Here is a 12,761-nt window from a genome sequence, read left to right as displayed (position 1 = left end):
CTGGGAAGGCAGTATATTTATATATTTGGAGAGGATAGGTCTGGGAAGGCAGTGTATTTATATATTTGGAGAGGATAGGTCTGGGAAGGCAGTGTATTTGTATATTTGGAGAGAATAGGTCTGGGAAGGCAGTGTATTTATATATTTGGAGAGGATAGGTCTGGAAAGGCAGTATATTTATATATTTGGAGAGAATAGGTCTGGGAAGGCAGTATATTTGGAGAGGATAGGTCTGGGAAGGCAGTATATTTATTTATTTGGAGAGGATAGGTCTGGGAAGGCAGTCTATTTATATATTTGGAGAGGATAGGTCTGGGAAGGCAGTGTATATTTGGAGAGGATAGGTCTGGGAAGGCAGTGTATTTATATATTTGGAGAGGATAGGTCTGGGAAGGCAGTGTATTTATATATTTGGAGAGGATAGGTCTGGGAAGGCAGTGTATTTATATATTTGGAGAGGATAGGTCTGGGAAGGCAGTCTATTTGGAGAGGATAGGTCTGGGAAGGCAGTATATTTGGAGAGAATAGGTCTGGGAAGGCAGTATATTTGGAGAGAATAGGTCTGGGAAGGCAGTATATTTATATATTTGGAGAGGTTAGGTCTGGGAAGGCAGTGTATATTTGGAGAGGATAGGTCTGGGAAGGCAGTGTATTTGTATATTTGGAGAGGATAGGTCTGGGAAGGCAGTGTATTTATATATTTGGAGAGGATAGGTCTGGGAAGGCAGTGTATTTATATATTTGGAGAGGATAGGTCTGTGAAGGCAGTATATTTGTATATTTGGAGAGGATAGGTCTGGGAAGGCAGTATATTTGTATATTTGGAGAGGATAGATCTGGGAAGGCAGTGTATTTATATATTTGGAGAGGATAGGTCTGGGAAGGCAGTATATTTGTATATTTGGAGAGGATAGGTCTGGGAAGGCAGTATATTTGTATATTTGGAGAGGATAGATAAGTCTGGGAAGGCAGTGTATTTATATATTTGGAGAGGATAGGTCTGGGAAGGCAGTATATTTGGAGAGGATAGGTCTGGGAAGGCAGTATATTTGTATATTTGGAGAGGATAGATAAGTCTGGGAAGGCAGTGTATTTATATATTTGGAGAGGATAGGTCTGGGAAGGCAGTATATTTATATATTTGGAGAGAATAGGTCTGGGAAGGCAGTATATTTGGAGAGAATAGGTCTGGGAAGGCAGTATATTTATATATTTGGAGAGGATAGGTCTGGGAAGGCAGTGTATATTTGGAGAGGATAGGTCTGGGAAGGCAGTATATTTATATATTTGGAGAGGATAGGTCTGGGAAGGCAGTGTATTTATATATTTGGAGAGGATAGATAAGTCTGGGAAGGCTGTGTATTTATATATTTGGAGAGGATAGGTCTGGGAAGGCAGTGTATTTGGAGAGAATAGGTCTAGGAAGGCAGTATATTTGTATATTTGGAGAGGATAGGTCTGGGAAGGCAGTGTATTTATATATTTGGAGAGGATAGGTCTGGGAAGGCAGTGTATTTATATATTTGGAGAGGATAGGTCTGGGAAGGCAGTATATTTGTATATTTGAAGAGGATAGGTCTGGGAAGGCAGTGTATTTGTATATTTGGAGAGGATAGGTCTGGGAAGGCAGTGTATTTATATATTTGGAGAGGATAGGTCTGGGAAGGCAGTGTATTTATATATTTGGAGAGGATAGGTCTGGGAAGGCAGTATATTTGTATATTTGGAGAGGATAGGTCTGGGAAGGCAGTATATTTGTATATTTGGAGAGGATAGATAAGTCTGGGAAGGCAGTGTATTTATATATTTGGAGAGGATAGGTCTGGGAAGGCAGTGTATTTGGAGAGAATAGGTCTAGGAAGGCAGTATATTTGTATATTTGAAGAGGATAGGTCTGGGAAGGCAGTGTATTTATATATTTGGAGAGGATAGGTCTGGGAAGGCAGTGTATTTATATATTTGGAGAGGATAGGTCTGGGAAGGCAGTATATTTGTATATTTGGAGAGGATAGGTCTGGGAAGGCAGTGTATTTGTATATTTGGAGAGGATAGGTCTGGGAAGGCAGTGTATTTGGAGAGGATAGGTCTGGGAAGGCAGTGTATTTATATATTTGGAGAGGATAGGTCTGGGAAGGCAGTGTATTTGTATATTTGGAGAGGATAGGTCTGGCTCGTCTTTCCATACTTAAAACTATAAGAAAAGTAAAACTGGGACTGAGGAGGCTCAGCTGTTAAAGCGTTTGCCACACAAGCATGAGGACTGGAACTCAGGTCCCCAGAACCTGTGTGATCTGGGTACCTGTAATTCAACTCTGGAGGGTAGAGGCGGGCAATCCCCAGGGAAAGCTGCTGCATTGGTGCGCTCTGGGTGTGATGGGAGACGCTGTGTCACTGAGTAAGATGCAAGAACGACTGAGGATGACTCCTAACATCAACCTCAGGCTTCCACATGCATGTGCACACATGTGCACACACATGTATCATACACACTCAAGAAAATGGAACCGTGGAAATTATTTTGTTCCTCAGTGGAAAAGTACAGAGAGAAGAGAATAGAGGGTATTTATTGGAGGGCAAATTCAGCAATGAATAGATTACTGTTGATGAAAATGATTCCATCTAATTCCTTCATTTTCAGAGGAACGCGCTAGAATCTACTCTTCGGACAGTGATGAGGGCTCGGAAGAAGACAAGGCTCAAAGACTGCTCAAAGCAAAGAAACTCAACAGTGACGAGGTAAGCCACATGTACTAAATTCTAGGGTTCCCTTGTCTCAGGGCTCGGCTCCTGGCATGACAAGGAGCTCTGAGACACACACAAATGAGTTCTCCACGAAGGTCCTAGTCCACAAGGTGCATGGGGTGAGGCCCATGTTTGAGTAAATGCTCACTCCTTTCACGAGGCTCTGCCTTTGTCCTGCTTGCTGTTGTGTGACAAAGATTTTCCCTACGGAGACACACAAGTCTACTTACCTCAGATAGGGAACTCATAACAGACCAAAATACGGATACCACCAAAGTCCAGTTTGGAAAAACAGTAAGTTCTTTGGGGGTTACTTACAGGAATATGGGGGAGGGATTACTTACGTGATCAGAAATTACTCAGAGACAGCACCATCACTAAAACCCACCCCAGCATGGGTGACAGCTCACAAAAGCTAGGAAGTGGGAGCCAGGAGCTCGGCCTTCAGGCAGCTCCACAGCTGGGAGAGTATCCTTTTCTAAAGTTCTTCCAGCAGCTTGGCTTCTTTCTAGAAGTTGGTTTGGTCTCAGAGTCTTCCTGGCTTCCAGGTAGCTGGCCTGGTCTTAGAGTTCTCTCTGCTTGTCTAAATCTTAGCAACTCCCTGTAGGTGGCATTCTGTAGGCAGAGGCTGCTTGTTCATTTGCTGACTGCCCAGACTTGAAATAATCACATAGAAACTATATTAATTGCAATACTGTTTGACTAGTAGCTTAATCCTATTTCTAGCTAGCTCTTACCCACTTCTATTATACTACCAGGCTCGGTCTCATGGTTTAGGTACCAATGTGTGGGCATCTTTCTCCTCTGGCAGCTACAGGGCGTCTCTCTGACTCCCATCTACTCTCTCTTCCAGCCTGGGTATATTCTGTAAAGCCATTGGCCAAAAGCAGCTTCTTTATTAATCAATGGCAATAAAACATTCATAGCATACAGAGGGGAATCCCACATCACCTCCATTCATCTCAGAGTCTTCTTTGTTGCTCAGCTTTACTTTGTCTTGAGTGGGACTCTCAGCTTTTATTTACTCCGGTAGGGACCTGTAGTGAGTTTGGTCAGTTTCAGGTACTTCCTCGAGCTATTTTGAGTTGACCTTCCTGGTGAAGGAACTTCCTGCAGGATAAAATATTTCAATCCTAGAAGACTGTTGCACAAGGGTAACCTTCTAGAAACCCTCCTGATCTTGGGGTTAGCATTTCAGCTAATTTTGGGACACAGACTAGAGCATCTCTTACTGTTTCTGTTGACTATATCTTAGGGTACCATATTTTTTGTACATTCTGTAATGGAGTGGTTTTGATTTACTGAGCTGATAGCCAGGGACACAGGGCATTTTATTTATTTATTTTTTTAAGATTTATTTTTATTTGTCTATGTGTGTGAATCTGTATGTGTGCACTTGTATGTGGGAGCCCACAGCGGCCAGAAGAGGGCATCTGGTTCCATGGAGCTGAAGTTAAAACAGGTTTGTAAGCAACCTGACATGGGTGTTGGGACCACATTTGGGTCCTTTGCTAGAGCCCGCACGTGCTCTTATCCACTGAGCCATCTCTTCAGCCCTTCCACAGGAATTTTTGATGCCTAGATTGATTAATTTCTCCAAAGATGACTTGTTTTGGGTTTTGGGTTTTGGAGTTGCATGTAGTTAAAGCAGGCCTTGAACTCATTGTATAATGTGGCTGACTTGAACTCCTGGTCCTCCTGCTGTGCTGATATTACAGGCATGTACAACCAGGCCTGGCTGATTTGTATGTATTTCTGGAAGGTACCTTGAGCATCTGCAGCCTAGGACCTCCTGAAGCTGCATTCTCTGATTGAAATCTTGCTGATTTGGCTGTGAAGCCTGACAGCTAAGTTTGCTGTGTAAAACCCGCATTGTAAAAGGAGAGGGCTGACCACACCAGATTGTCCTCTGACCTCTGCACACGTGCTGTGGTACATATGTACCCCTTACACACACATTCAACACAAATAAATACTTTTTGTAAGTTTGTAGACTCCTGGCTCAGAGAAACAGTGCCAGGCTTATATCCTAGTCCATTTTTACACTAAAGGCTTTTGACCCTTGTCTCCTGTTCTGCCCACCTTGCAAGGCATAAAAGCCAGAGTTCATAGTCATAGTTCAGTGTCTGTGTGGAGGAGCCTGTTCTAGTGCCCTGCTTTTCCTTCCAGCTTTTGCTTAGTTTTGGCCTCCGATGATGCTTTTGTTTTATTTCACCCGTCATTACTCGCTGTTTTCACTGAGAGGCTGTTCTCAGTACTGGTCTGCCATATTGCAGGAAATGGATATCTTCCTGTTTTGCTTTCGAGCTATTCTAATTATTTTGGCTGTTACAAACTCTTTTCTCATATGAAACAAAATTATGTCCTCAGGTTAATGTGGATTACCACATTTACTATTTCATGATGTTTTGGGAGTAGCTTGCTATAGACAGAATTTGTTAGCATTATCCTGCAACTTATTTGTTGTGAATTAAATGAAATAGCATCTTAATGGTGTGTTTACAGTGTGATGAACAGTTGGTAAATGGGGGCTCATCCAAGCAGATGCTTAATCCTTGGCAAGCAGCGCTGTGAAAATTGAGAGGTGCCATGGAACTGTTTATTCCTAGTAAGAGATGCTTGTCAGATCTCCTGCGGCCGGCTGGGCTGGGAAAGTACAAGCCTTCCGGCTCTCTTACAGAAGCTCCTTTTCTGGTTGGTCTCCCCCTCCCCAGCACTCTCTCGGTCGCTTTGTGCCCTCCCTGCCTTGCCTGACAGCCAGCGTTTCACCTCTGCCTCCAGCTTTGCTGTGCCTCTTCCTATCGCTGCAGCTCAGGTCGTGCCAGTGGGTGACAAGGACTGAGAGGAGCCTCCTGCTCCATTTTGTACAACAACCTCTCCATACCCCCAAATTCCAAGAACCTGGCTGTGCATCTAAGATGTGGGGGAGCTTTTAGATGTTAGGATACCCATATGAGGAGCCAATGCTATGCCAGAACCAGCTTTGAGGGTAAGGGCAAGTCTAGATTACCCGTAGCCCCAAGATTTGGGAGGCTGAAGCAGGAGGTTACATAGTGAGTTCCAGGCCAGCTGTGCTATGGAGTGAGACCCTGTCTCAAAAAATAAAGGTGAAAATTAAAAATGATCATCAGCTGCATCGCTGAATTTGGTTGCTGCCCATACTTGCCAGTTCCCATTGCATGCCTTGGGGCTAGTCGGCTCACTTCTCTTGTTCTTCTGTTGAGGCTTACGCTTCTGCCTGGGAAAGTTACTGTATGTAGTAAATACAGATAGGAGTGTGGGAACAAAGTGACATCTAGCTTGGCAGGAAATGCTGCCTTTCCTTTCCCAGCCCAAATGGAGAGCAACGCAAAGGAGAGTACCTTATCCAGCTACTGCATTTTACAGCCTGTAGAACACTTCCTTTTCTTCCTTCAAAGACAGTGAGACAGGGGTGTGTGTGTGTGTGTGTGTGTGGTGGGGCACTCTCTGTCCCCAGGCTAAGAAAGGGAAACACTGGGTTCAAGAATTGACATGGAACTGGAAGGCAAAGGCTCATGTGAGAAGTCAAACATCTTTCTCACAACAGGCTGCTTTCTGAGAAGGGTTAGTACAAGGGCCTGGTCCTCTCTCTCCCCTCTTCTGCGGCTCCTTTCCAGAAACCACAGCAGCCCTGCCTATGTCATCACCTGTGAGCTGTCCATGTATGTAGGAACCTGTGTTCATGACTACATTATCCAGCATCAGTTCAGTCTTAATGTTTTGTTGGTTTACGGATTTTTGGCACAGGGATGTATACTTCAGCTTTGTTCAGCAAGGCAGCTTACTTTCTGAAATAATTCTGCACACCTAGTTTCATGAAACAAGGTCATCCTGAAGGCTCCAGTATAGATGGAGGGGGTGGTTCCTGTGCTGTGCTTGCTTGCAGCTTCTGGGGAGTCAGTCTTGGCAGGCTTCCCACCAGTCTTTACCCTGAACTGGACCTGGTGCTATTTGTATATAGACTTCCTTGGGAGAGCCTGACCTCGGGCTGTTGCTAGACCTTGTTCAAGAGGTTTTAGAAAAATTTTATACATGTTGAGAAGTACCACAGCAGTTCTTTGAACCACTCAAATCTAGTCTCTAACAACAAGGAATTTAGAGCTAGCACCAAACGCTGCTTATGTGCTGGCATGTAATGTGTTTGCAAGATTCTGCAGTGGAGCAAAGTCAGTGCTGCCTTTGCTGGCGGGGCCAGAGAGGATTTCAGTTTGCTCTTGGCTGGGGAGTGGGGAAGGAGGTCACATCCTGGGGACGAGATCCTTCCAGCAATTGGGTCACTTTACTGCCACCAGCTAGCATGTATATAGAGGAGGACTTTCGTGTCCTTGTATGGGTTCATAAGTTTCTTTAGCCCTCTGGTGGCACTCCCAGTCTATAGGAATACATTTGGGATAAAAAGACAAGAAACAAGTGTTGGCTGTCATTTTGTTATCAGAGGCCCAGCCAAGGAGATCACGAAAAACGTGGGAATGCCAGGTTGCATTTTGCATCTTGAAACATTCTTTGGCCTTGTCTGACTAGCTTTCAAGCCGTTTGTCTGTCCACTACACTTGATTTTGTGGTGCTAGTAACTGGGTCAGGGTCTCTGTCATCCTAAGCAAGCAGCCTGTCTCTGGGCTGTGTAATCCAGTGTCATCAATTCTTTATCTCTGGTGAGGAGTTGGTTTGTGGGAATTTTGAAGGGTCAGTCAACAGCAGAGTTTATTGAAGGAGTGTTGGCTTAAATGTGAGGCCTAACTCTTTCTGTCGAAGTTGTTTCTTAGAAAGCTTCCTGAGTTCTGTTCCTAGTAGAGGGCTGTGCAGGACGATTTTAAGTTGTTAATAGATTCTGTGCTTGTATATAGTCCTCTGATGTCTTTAAATATTTCTCAAAAACCTTTACGATGTGGGTTTTTAATATATCTAAATAAAATTTACTTTTAAAAAATTGACACTGAAATAATGAATTCTACATTGGGAAAATAATTTGAATGCTGAGAAAGGAGAGATACTGTTGATGAAATACTTGATCATGGGAAAATGCTCCCGCAGGACAAGTGAACCTTCATTCTTTCATGATTAGATTAAGATGCCGTGTGTGTGTGTGTGTGTGTGTGTGTGTGTGTGTGTGTGTGTATGTGTGTGTGCCTGCTGAGTCATCCTACTGGTCAAGGTGAACTGTCTTTGAGTCCTGACCTTTTCTAGGGCGGACCTCATTGCCCATCCTTGTAGCTTTCTGTGCTTACAGTGGTTTCCCTGTACAAGACAATCTGCTGGGCTTGAATTCTGCAAAGCTGTCTTATTTTTTGTTTGTTTGAGAGAATCCCATTTGTAGACCTGGCTGGGGTGGAACTCACTATGTAGACCAAGCTTGTCTGCACCTCACAGAGATCTGCCTGCCTCTGCCTCCCAAGTGCTGGAATCAAGCGTACATCTCCATGCCCTGCTTGGTTTTTTTGTTTTTGGTAAAAATTTGGCCGGGGGGCCATGTTTTTCTTCCTGTATCATCCCAATTTTTAGTACATGTGCTGCCAAAGCGAGCACCTGCAAGATTTTTTATAAGTTACTTTAGTGGAGAATCATTAACTCAGATAAACTGCCATAGAAATGTTCTCTTTTGACTTTGAGGCTATAAACTGTTTTATTTGTTTAGGAAGGTGAATCTTCTGGAAAGAGGAAAGCAGAAGATGATGATAAAGCAAATAAAAAGCATAAGAAGTATGTGATCAGTGATGAAGAGGAGGAGGAGGATGACTGAATCAACTGTGAATCCATTTTATATATTTATTGTACAGCTTGTCTATAAATACGATGTAAACATGAGTTATTTTGATGGAGATTAATTGATTTGTGTTTGTGAAAATTTAATTGTAATAAAACACTTTAAAAAAACAAGTCCGTATGCTTAAGAAATCTGCTTTTCTGTTGAGGTGGGAGCCAGCTGATTTTGCAAGCATTTTCCAGGGTCCAGGTTGGGTGACTTTCTGCTGCTGTTTGCCACCCCATCCTCTCATCCTCTCATCCCAGGCAAAGAAGCCTCCGGCATGGCGAGGGCAAGACAGAGCAAGGCCTTCTCCTCCACACAGAGTTCAAAGAGAACAGGAAAAACCCTCAGAAGTTAGTCCTCTAGGTCTGCCCTCACAGAGGATCACAAAGTTGGTTGGCTGTAAACAGTAAAACCTGAACTGGAGAGATGGCTCAGTGGTTAGAGCACTGGGGGCTCCCCTAGGGGATGGGGCTTGATTCCCAGCACCCACATGGCAGCTGACAGCCACCTGTAATCTCTGTGCCAGGGAACCCAGTGCCGCCTTCTGGTCTCCATGGGCACCAGACGTGTACAGGCATACATGCTGGCAAGACACCCAAATTCCTAAAATTCAAAGCAGTAGAAGTGGACTCTGACTTTTGGACACTCTGAAATCAAAGAGAACGCAGAGCCACACTCCCTCCTGAGGAGCCATCCTTTCCTTTCCTTCAGTTCTTTGGCTTGTGCTGTGACACCTGCATGTTGTCAACATGGCTAGCTGGCTTGTGCACTCTTCCAGGTCTCTGTTCCCAGAGGACCAATTTAAGCCAGCATGGCCTCATTTTATCTGATTGTATCCCAAGGAAAGTCACATTCTCAGGTTCTGTGTAGACAGGAATTTTTGTGTTACAATTCAGACTTCATATTTTATATATATAATTTACTATAATTACACAGGATTTCTGTATAACAGCTCTGGGTGGCCTCGAACTCACAGAGATTGACCTGCTGCCTCCCGAGTGGTGGAATTAAAGGCATGTGCCATCACTGCCTATCTAAAATGAAATGTAAAATATATATATATATATATATATATATATATATATATATATATATAGCTTTAAGACTTTTATTCATGTGTGCGTGGAGAGAGTATCTGAAGAGGCCTAAAGAGGGCGTCAGCTCCCTCAGAACAGGAGTTCCGGGAGGTTGTGAGCTCCCTGATGTGGGTGCTGGGAACTGAACTTGGGTCCTCTGCATGAGCAGCCAAGAGCATCTCTCCACCCCTAATTTTGATCTTTAAAAATAACTGCTTTACGGGAGCTGAGGTGTAGCTCCTTGATTTAGAGTGCATGGTAACTTTTTTCTTTTTTAAGAGAAAAATCCTGAATCACCGACACAACCCTTTCCCAATTTAAGTTCTCGTGTATTTTGTGGTCTACTGAGTTGAAACGCCTGCACCTAGTTTAAGAACCCGTATGTGCCTCCATCCTTCCCAAAGCAATGTGCGTGTCCCTTACTAGGATACACTCAGTTACCAGCCTCCCCTGTCTCCAAGCCCATTTGTGAGGCTGTGTTCGGCTTTACCACCGCCCTGTGGGGGGCGCTATAGGGAGACTGGGAGGCTGGATAGCAAAGGAGAGACTTGCTCCTTCCTATTTGTTCCTGAGGGGGGCGCTCAGGGGGCTTCCTGTTGGAGTTTCTGTGAGGGTCAGCCTGCTGTTCTTCACCTCAGGAGAGGCAGCTCCTCTCCACAGCCCGGGTCTGGTGTGGAGTGTGACTGGGAGCACCTGGCCAGTGGACAGCGGCTCTCCTCAGGTAGGAGGGAACTTTTCTTTTTTTTAAAAATTATTATTTATTTATTTATTTATTAAGGATTTCTGCCTCCTCCTTGCCACCGCCTCCCATTTCCCTCCCCCTCCCCTGATCAAGCCCCCCTCCCTCATCAGCTCGAAGAGCAATCAGGGTTCCCTGACCTGTGGGAAGTCCAAGGACCGCCCACCTCCTTCCAGGTCTAGTAAGGTGAGCATCCAAACTGCCTAGGCTCCCACAAAGCCAGTACGTGCAGTAGATCAAAACCCAGTGCCGCTGTTCTTGACTTCTCAGTAGTCCTCACTGTCCGAGACCCACATTGGAGCACCGGACAGAAATCCCAAGGTCCAAATCAGGAGCAGAAGGAGAGGGAGCACGAGCAAGGAACTCAGGACCGCGAGGGGTGTACCGACACACTGAGACAATGGGGATGTTCTACAGAGAATTCACCAAGACCAGCTGGCCTGGGTCTGGAAAAGCCTGGGATAAATCCGGACTCGCTGAACATAGGAGGGAACTTTTCAAGTGTCTGTGTGAGAGTCTCCCTTTGTAGCTCTCACAGGCGGCCTTCCTCTGGAAGTTCTCCTGCCTCAGCCTCCAGAGCTGAGGTTACAGACATGCCTGGCCCCCACGGGCCACTGTCCTGAGGTATTCTAAGTGTTCATTTGTTTGTTTTGTGAGGAGGATATTTTGTCTGTTTTGTTTTTTGAGACAAAATCTTATTCTGTAGCATAGGGTGGCTTCTGACTCACAGTAATCCTGCTTCTGTCTCCCAAATGCTGGGATTACAGGTGTGAGTATACCTGACAAAAATTTAAGTTCTAATAATTCTGCCATTTCCTGTGTTTTCTCAGATATGGACTTGAAAGTTGTTCTCTGTATTTAGTTATCTTTCTAATTAGATGTTTTTAAATTTATTATTATTTTATTATATATATTTTTGTAACCCAACAAACAACTTCAAGCCTAATTGTAACTTTTTTTTCCCCATTGAGACAGGGCTTCTCTGGGCAGCCTCGACCGTCCTGGAATTCACTTTATAGATCAGGCTGACCTCAAATATAGAGATGCTCCTGACCCTGCTTCCCACCACTGCCTGTCTGCCTAATTGCAACCTTAAGTGTATTAGATTTTTAATTGTTTTTAAATTTTTATTTATTTAGGCAGTGTTTTGCTGTATGGCCCAGGCTGTCATTGAATTTATGTGTGGTTCTTTGTTTTGTTTTGTTGGTTTTAAGCTCCTAATTGTTAGGATTATTGCTGTGTGCCACTACTATGCCTTCTTTTTTTCTTCTTTTTTTTTTTTTAAAATATTTATTTATTCATTATGGATACAATAGTCTGTTTATGTGTATGCCTGCAGGCCAGAAGAGGGCACCAGACCCCATTACAGATGGTTGTGAGCCACCATGTGGTTGCCGGGAATTGAACTCAGGACCTTTGGAAGAGCAGGCAATGCTCTTAATCTCTGAGCCATCTCTCCAGCCCCTTTTCTTTCTTTCTTTCTTTCTTTCTTTTTTTTTTTTTTTAAAAAAAAGACAGTTCTCAGTTTGTAGTCTAGATTGGCCCCCAGACTTGGTAACCCCTCTTCGACTTCACCTTCCTGAGTGCTGAGACACATTTTTTGAAATAAAACAATTTAAGAAATATTAAATAACATTTAAGGTTTTTTCTGTAAGGATAAAATACTAGAAAATTACCTTAAAGGGTCTATCACAATCTGCCATGTTAATTGATTTGCTAGGGTTTATATTATGTATGCCCAGCTATAAAAACCCTATGGATCCTCTGGATCTCAGGGGTATTGGTTTTATTTTTTTGTTGAGACAGGGTTTCTCTGTGCAGCCCCAACTGTGCTGGAACTTGCTCTGTAGACCAGGCTGGCCTTGAACTCAGAGATCCGCCTGCCTCTGCCTCCTGGGTGCTGGGATTAAAGACAATGCACTACCTACCATGCCCAGTTTTTGAAATTTTTTTTAAAGTTTTTTTTTTTTTAACTATCAGTTTGGTTTTCTTTGTTTTATTTCTTCTTTGGTAAATTTTGGTGGTTGGTTTAAGCTGTTGAATTTGTTGGTGTTATACTCCTATTATTTTGAATAGCTGTATTTTGTGATACAGTCTTGTTACATGGTCTTCTTGGCCATTCAGTAGGACCACTGAGACGACTCGGAGTAAGGATGCTTGCTGCCACACCTACTAACCTGTTTGATTTCCAGAAGCCACACAGTAGGAGAGAACTGACCTCTGACCTCCACACATATACACAAATCTTGGTGGTGTGTTTAAAGTCTAGGATCCACTTCAGGGCTAGGACTTGGTTTTACCTTGCTGGCAAGCTGTCCTCTGGGACAGTTCACTGCTCCCGGATGCTGCTGTTCGTGTGCACAGGTAATGCTGTAAGTGTGAAGCAGCTTCTGCCAGTCGTGGTGATCGCTCTGCTTTCCAGAGCTGATGAAGGTGC

General features: G+C 43.9%; 1 protein-coding gene across 2 annotated transcripts in view; it reads left to right on the top strand.

Annotated features, from left to right (window-relative positions):
• The window catches only part of LOC121466227 (RNA polymerase-associated protein LEO1), a 30,479-nt gene extending 21,848 nt beyond the window's left edge, over window positions 1–8,631 (top strand). The window contains exons 11-12 of one of the 2 annotated variants that reach the window (XM_041679888.1): window positions 2,639–2,736; window positions 8,396–8,631. In XM_041679888.1, the coding sequence (XP_041535822.1) occupies window positions 2,639–2,736; window positions 8,396–8,500 (203 nt within the window). In that variant the 3' untranslated portion in view covers window positions 8,501–8,631. The remainder of the gene's footprint in view (window positions 1–2,638; window positions 2,737–8,395) is intronic. The other variant, XM_041679889.1, reaches the window with a different exon arrangement.
• Window positions 8,632–12,761: the final 4,130 nt, after the last annotated feature.

Source organism: Microtus oregoni, unplaced genomic scaffold, assembly GCF_018167655.1.
Source record: "Microtus oregoni isolate MIOR12 unplaced genomic scaffold, Mior012 000032F_ref0000030, whole genome shotgun sequence".
Taxonomy (NCBI): domain Eukaryota; kingdom Metazoa; phylum Chordata; class Mammalia; order Rodentia; family Cricetidae; genus Microtus; species Microtus oregoni.
Note: the sequence above shows the minus strand (reverse complement) of the source record. Positions and strands in the feature narration are given on the sequence as shown.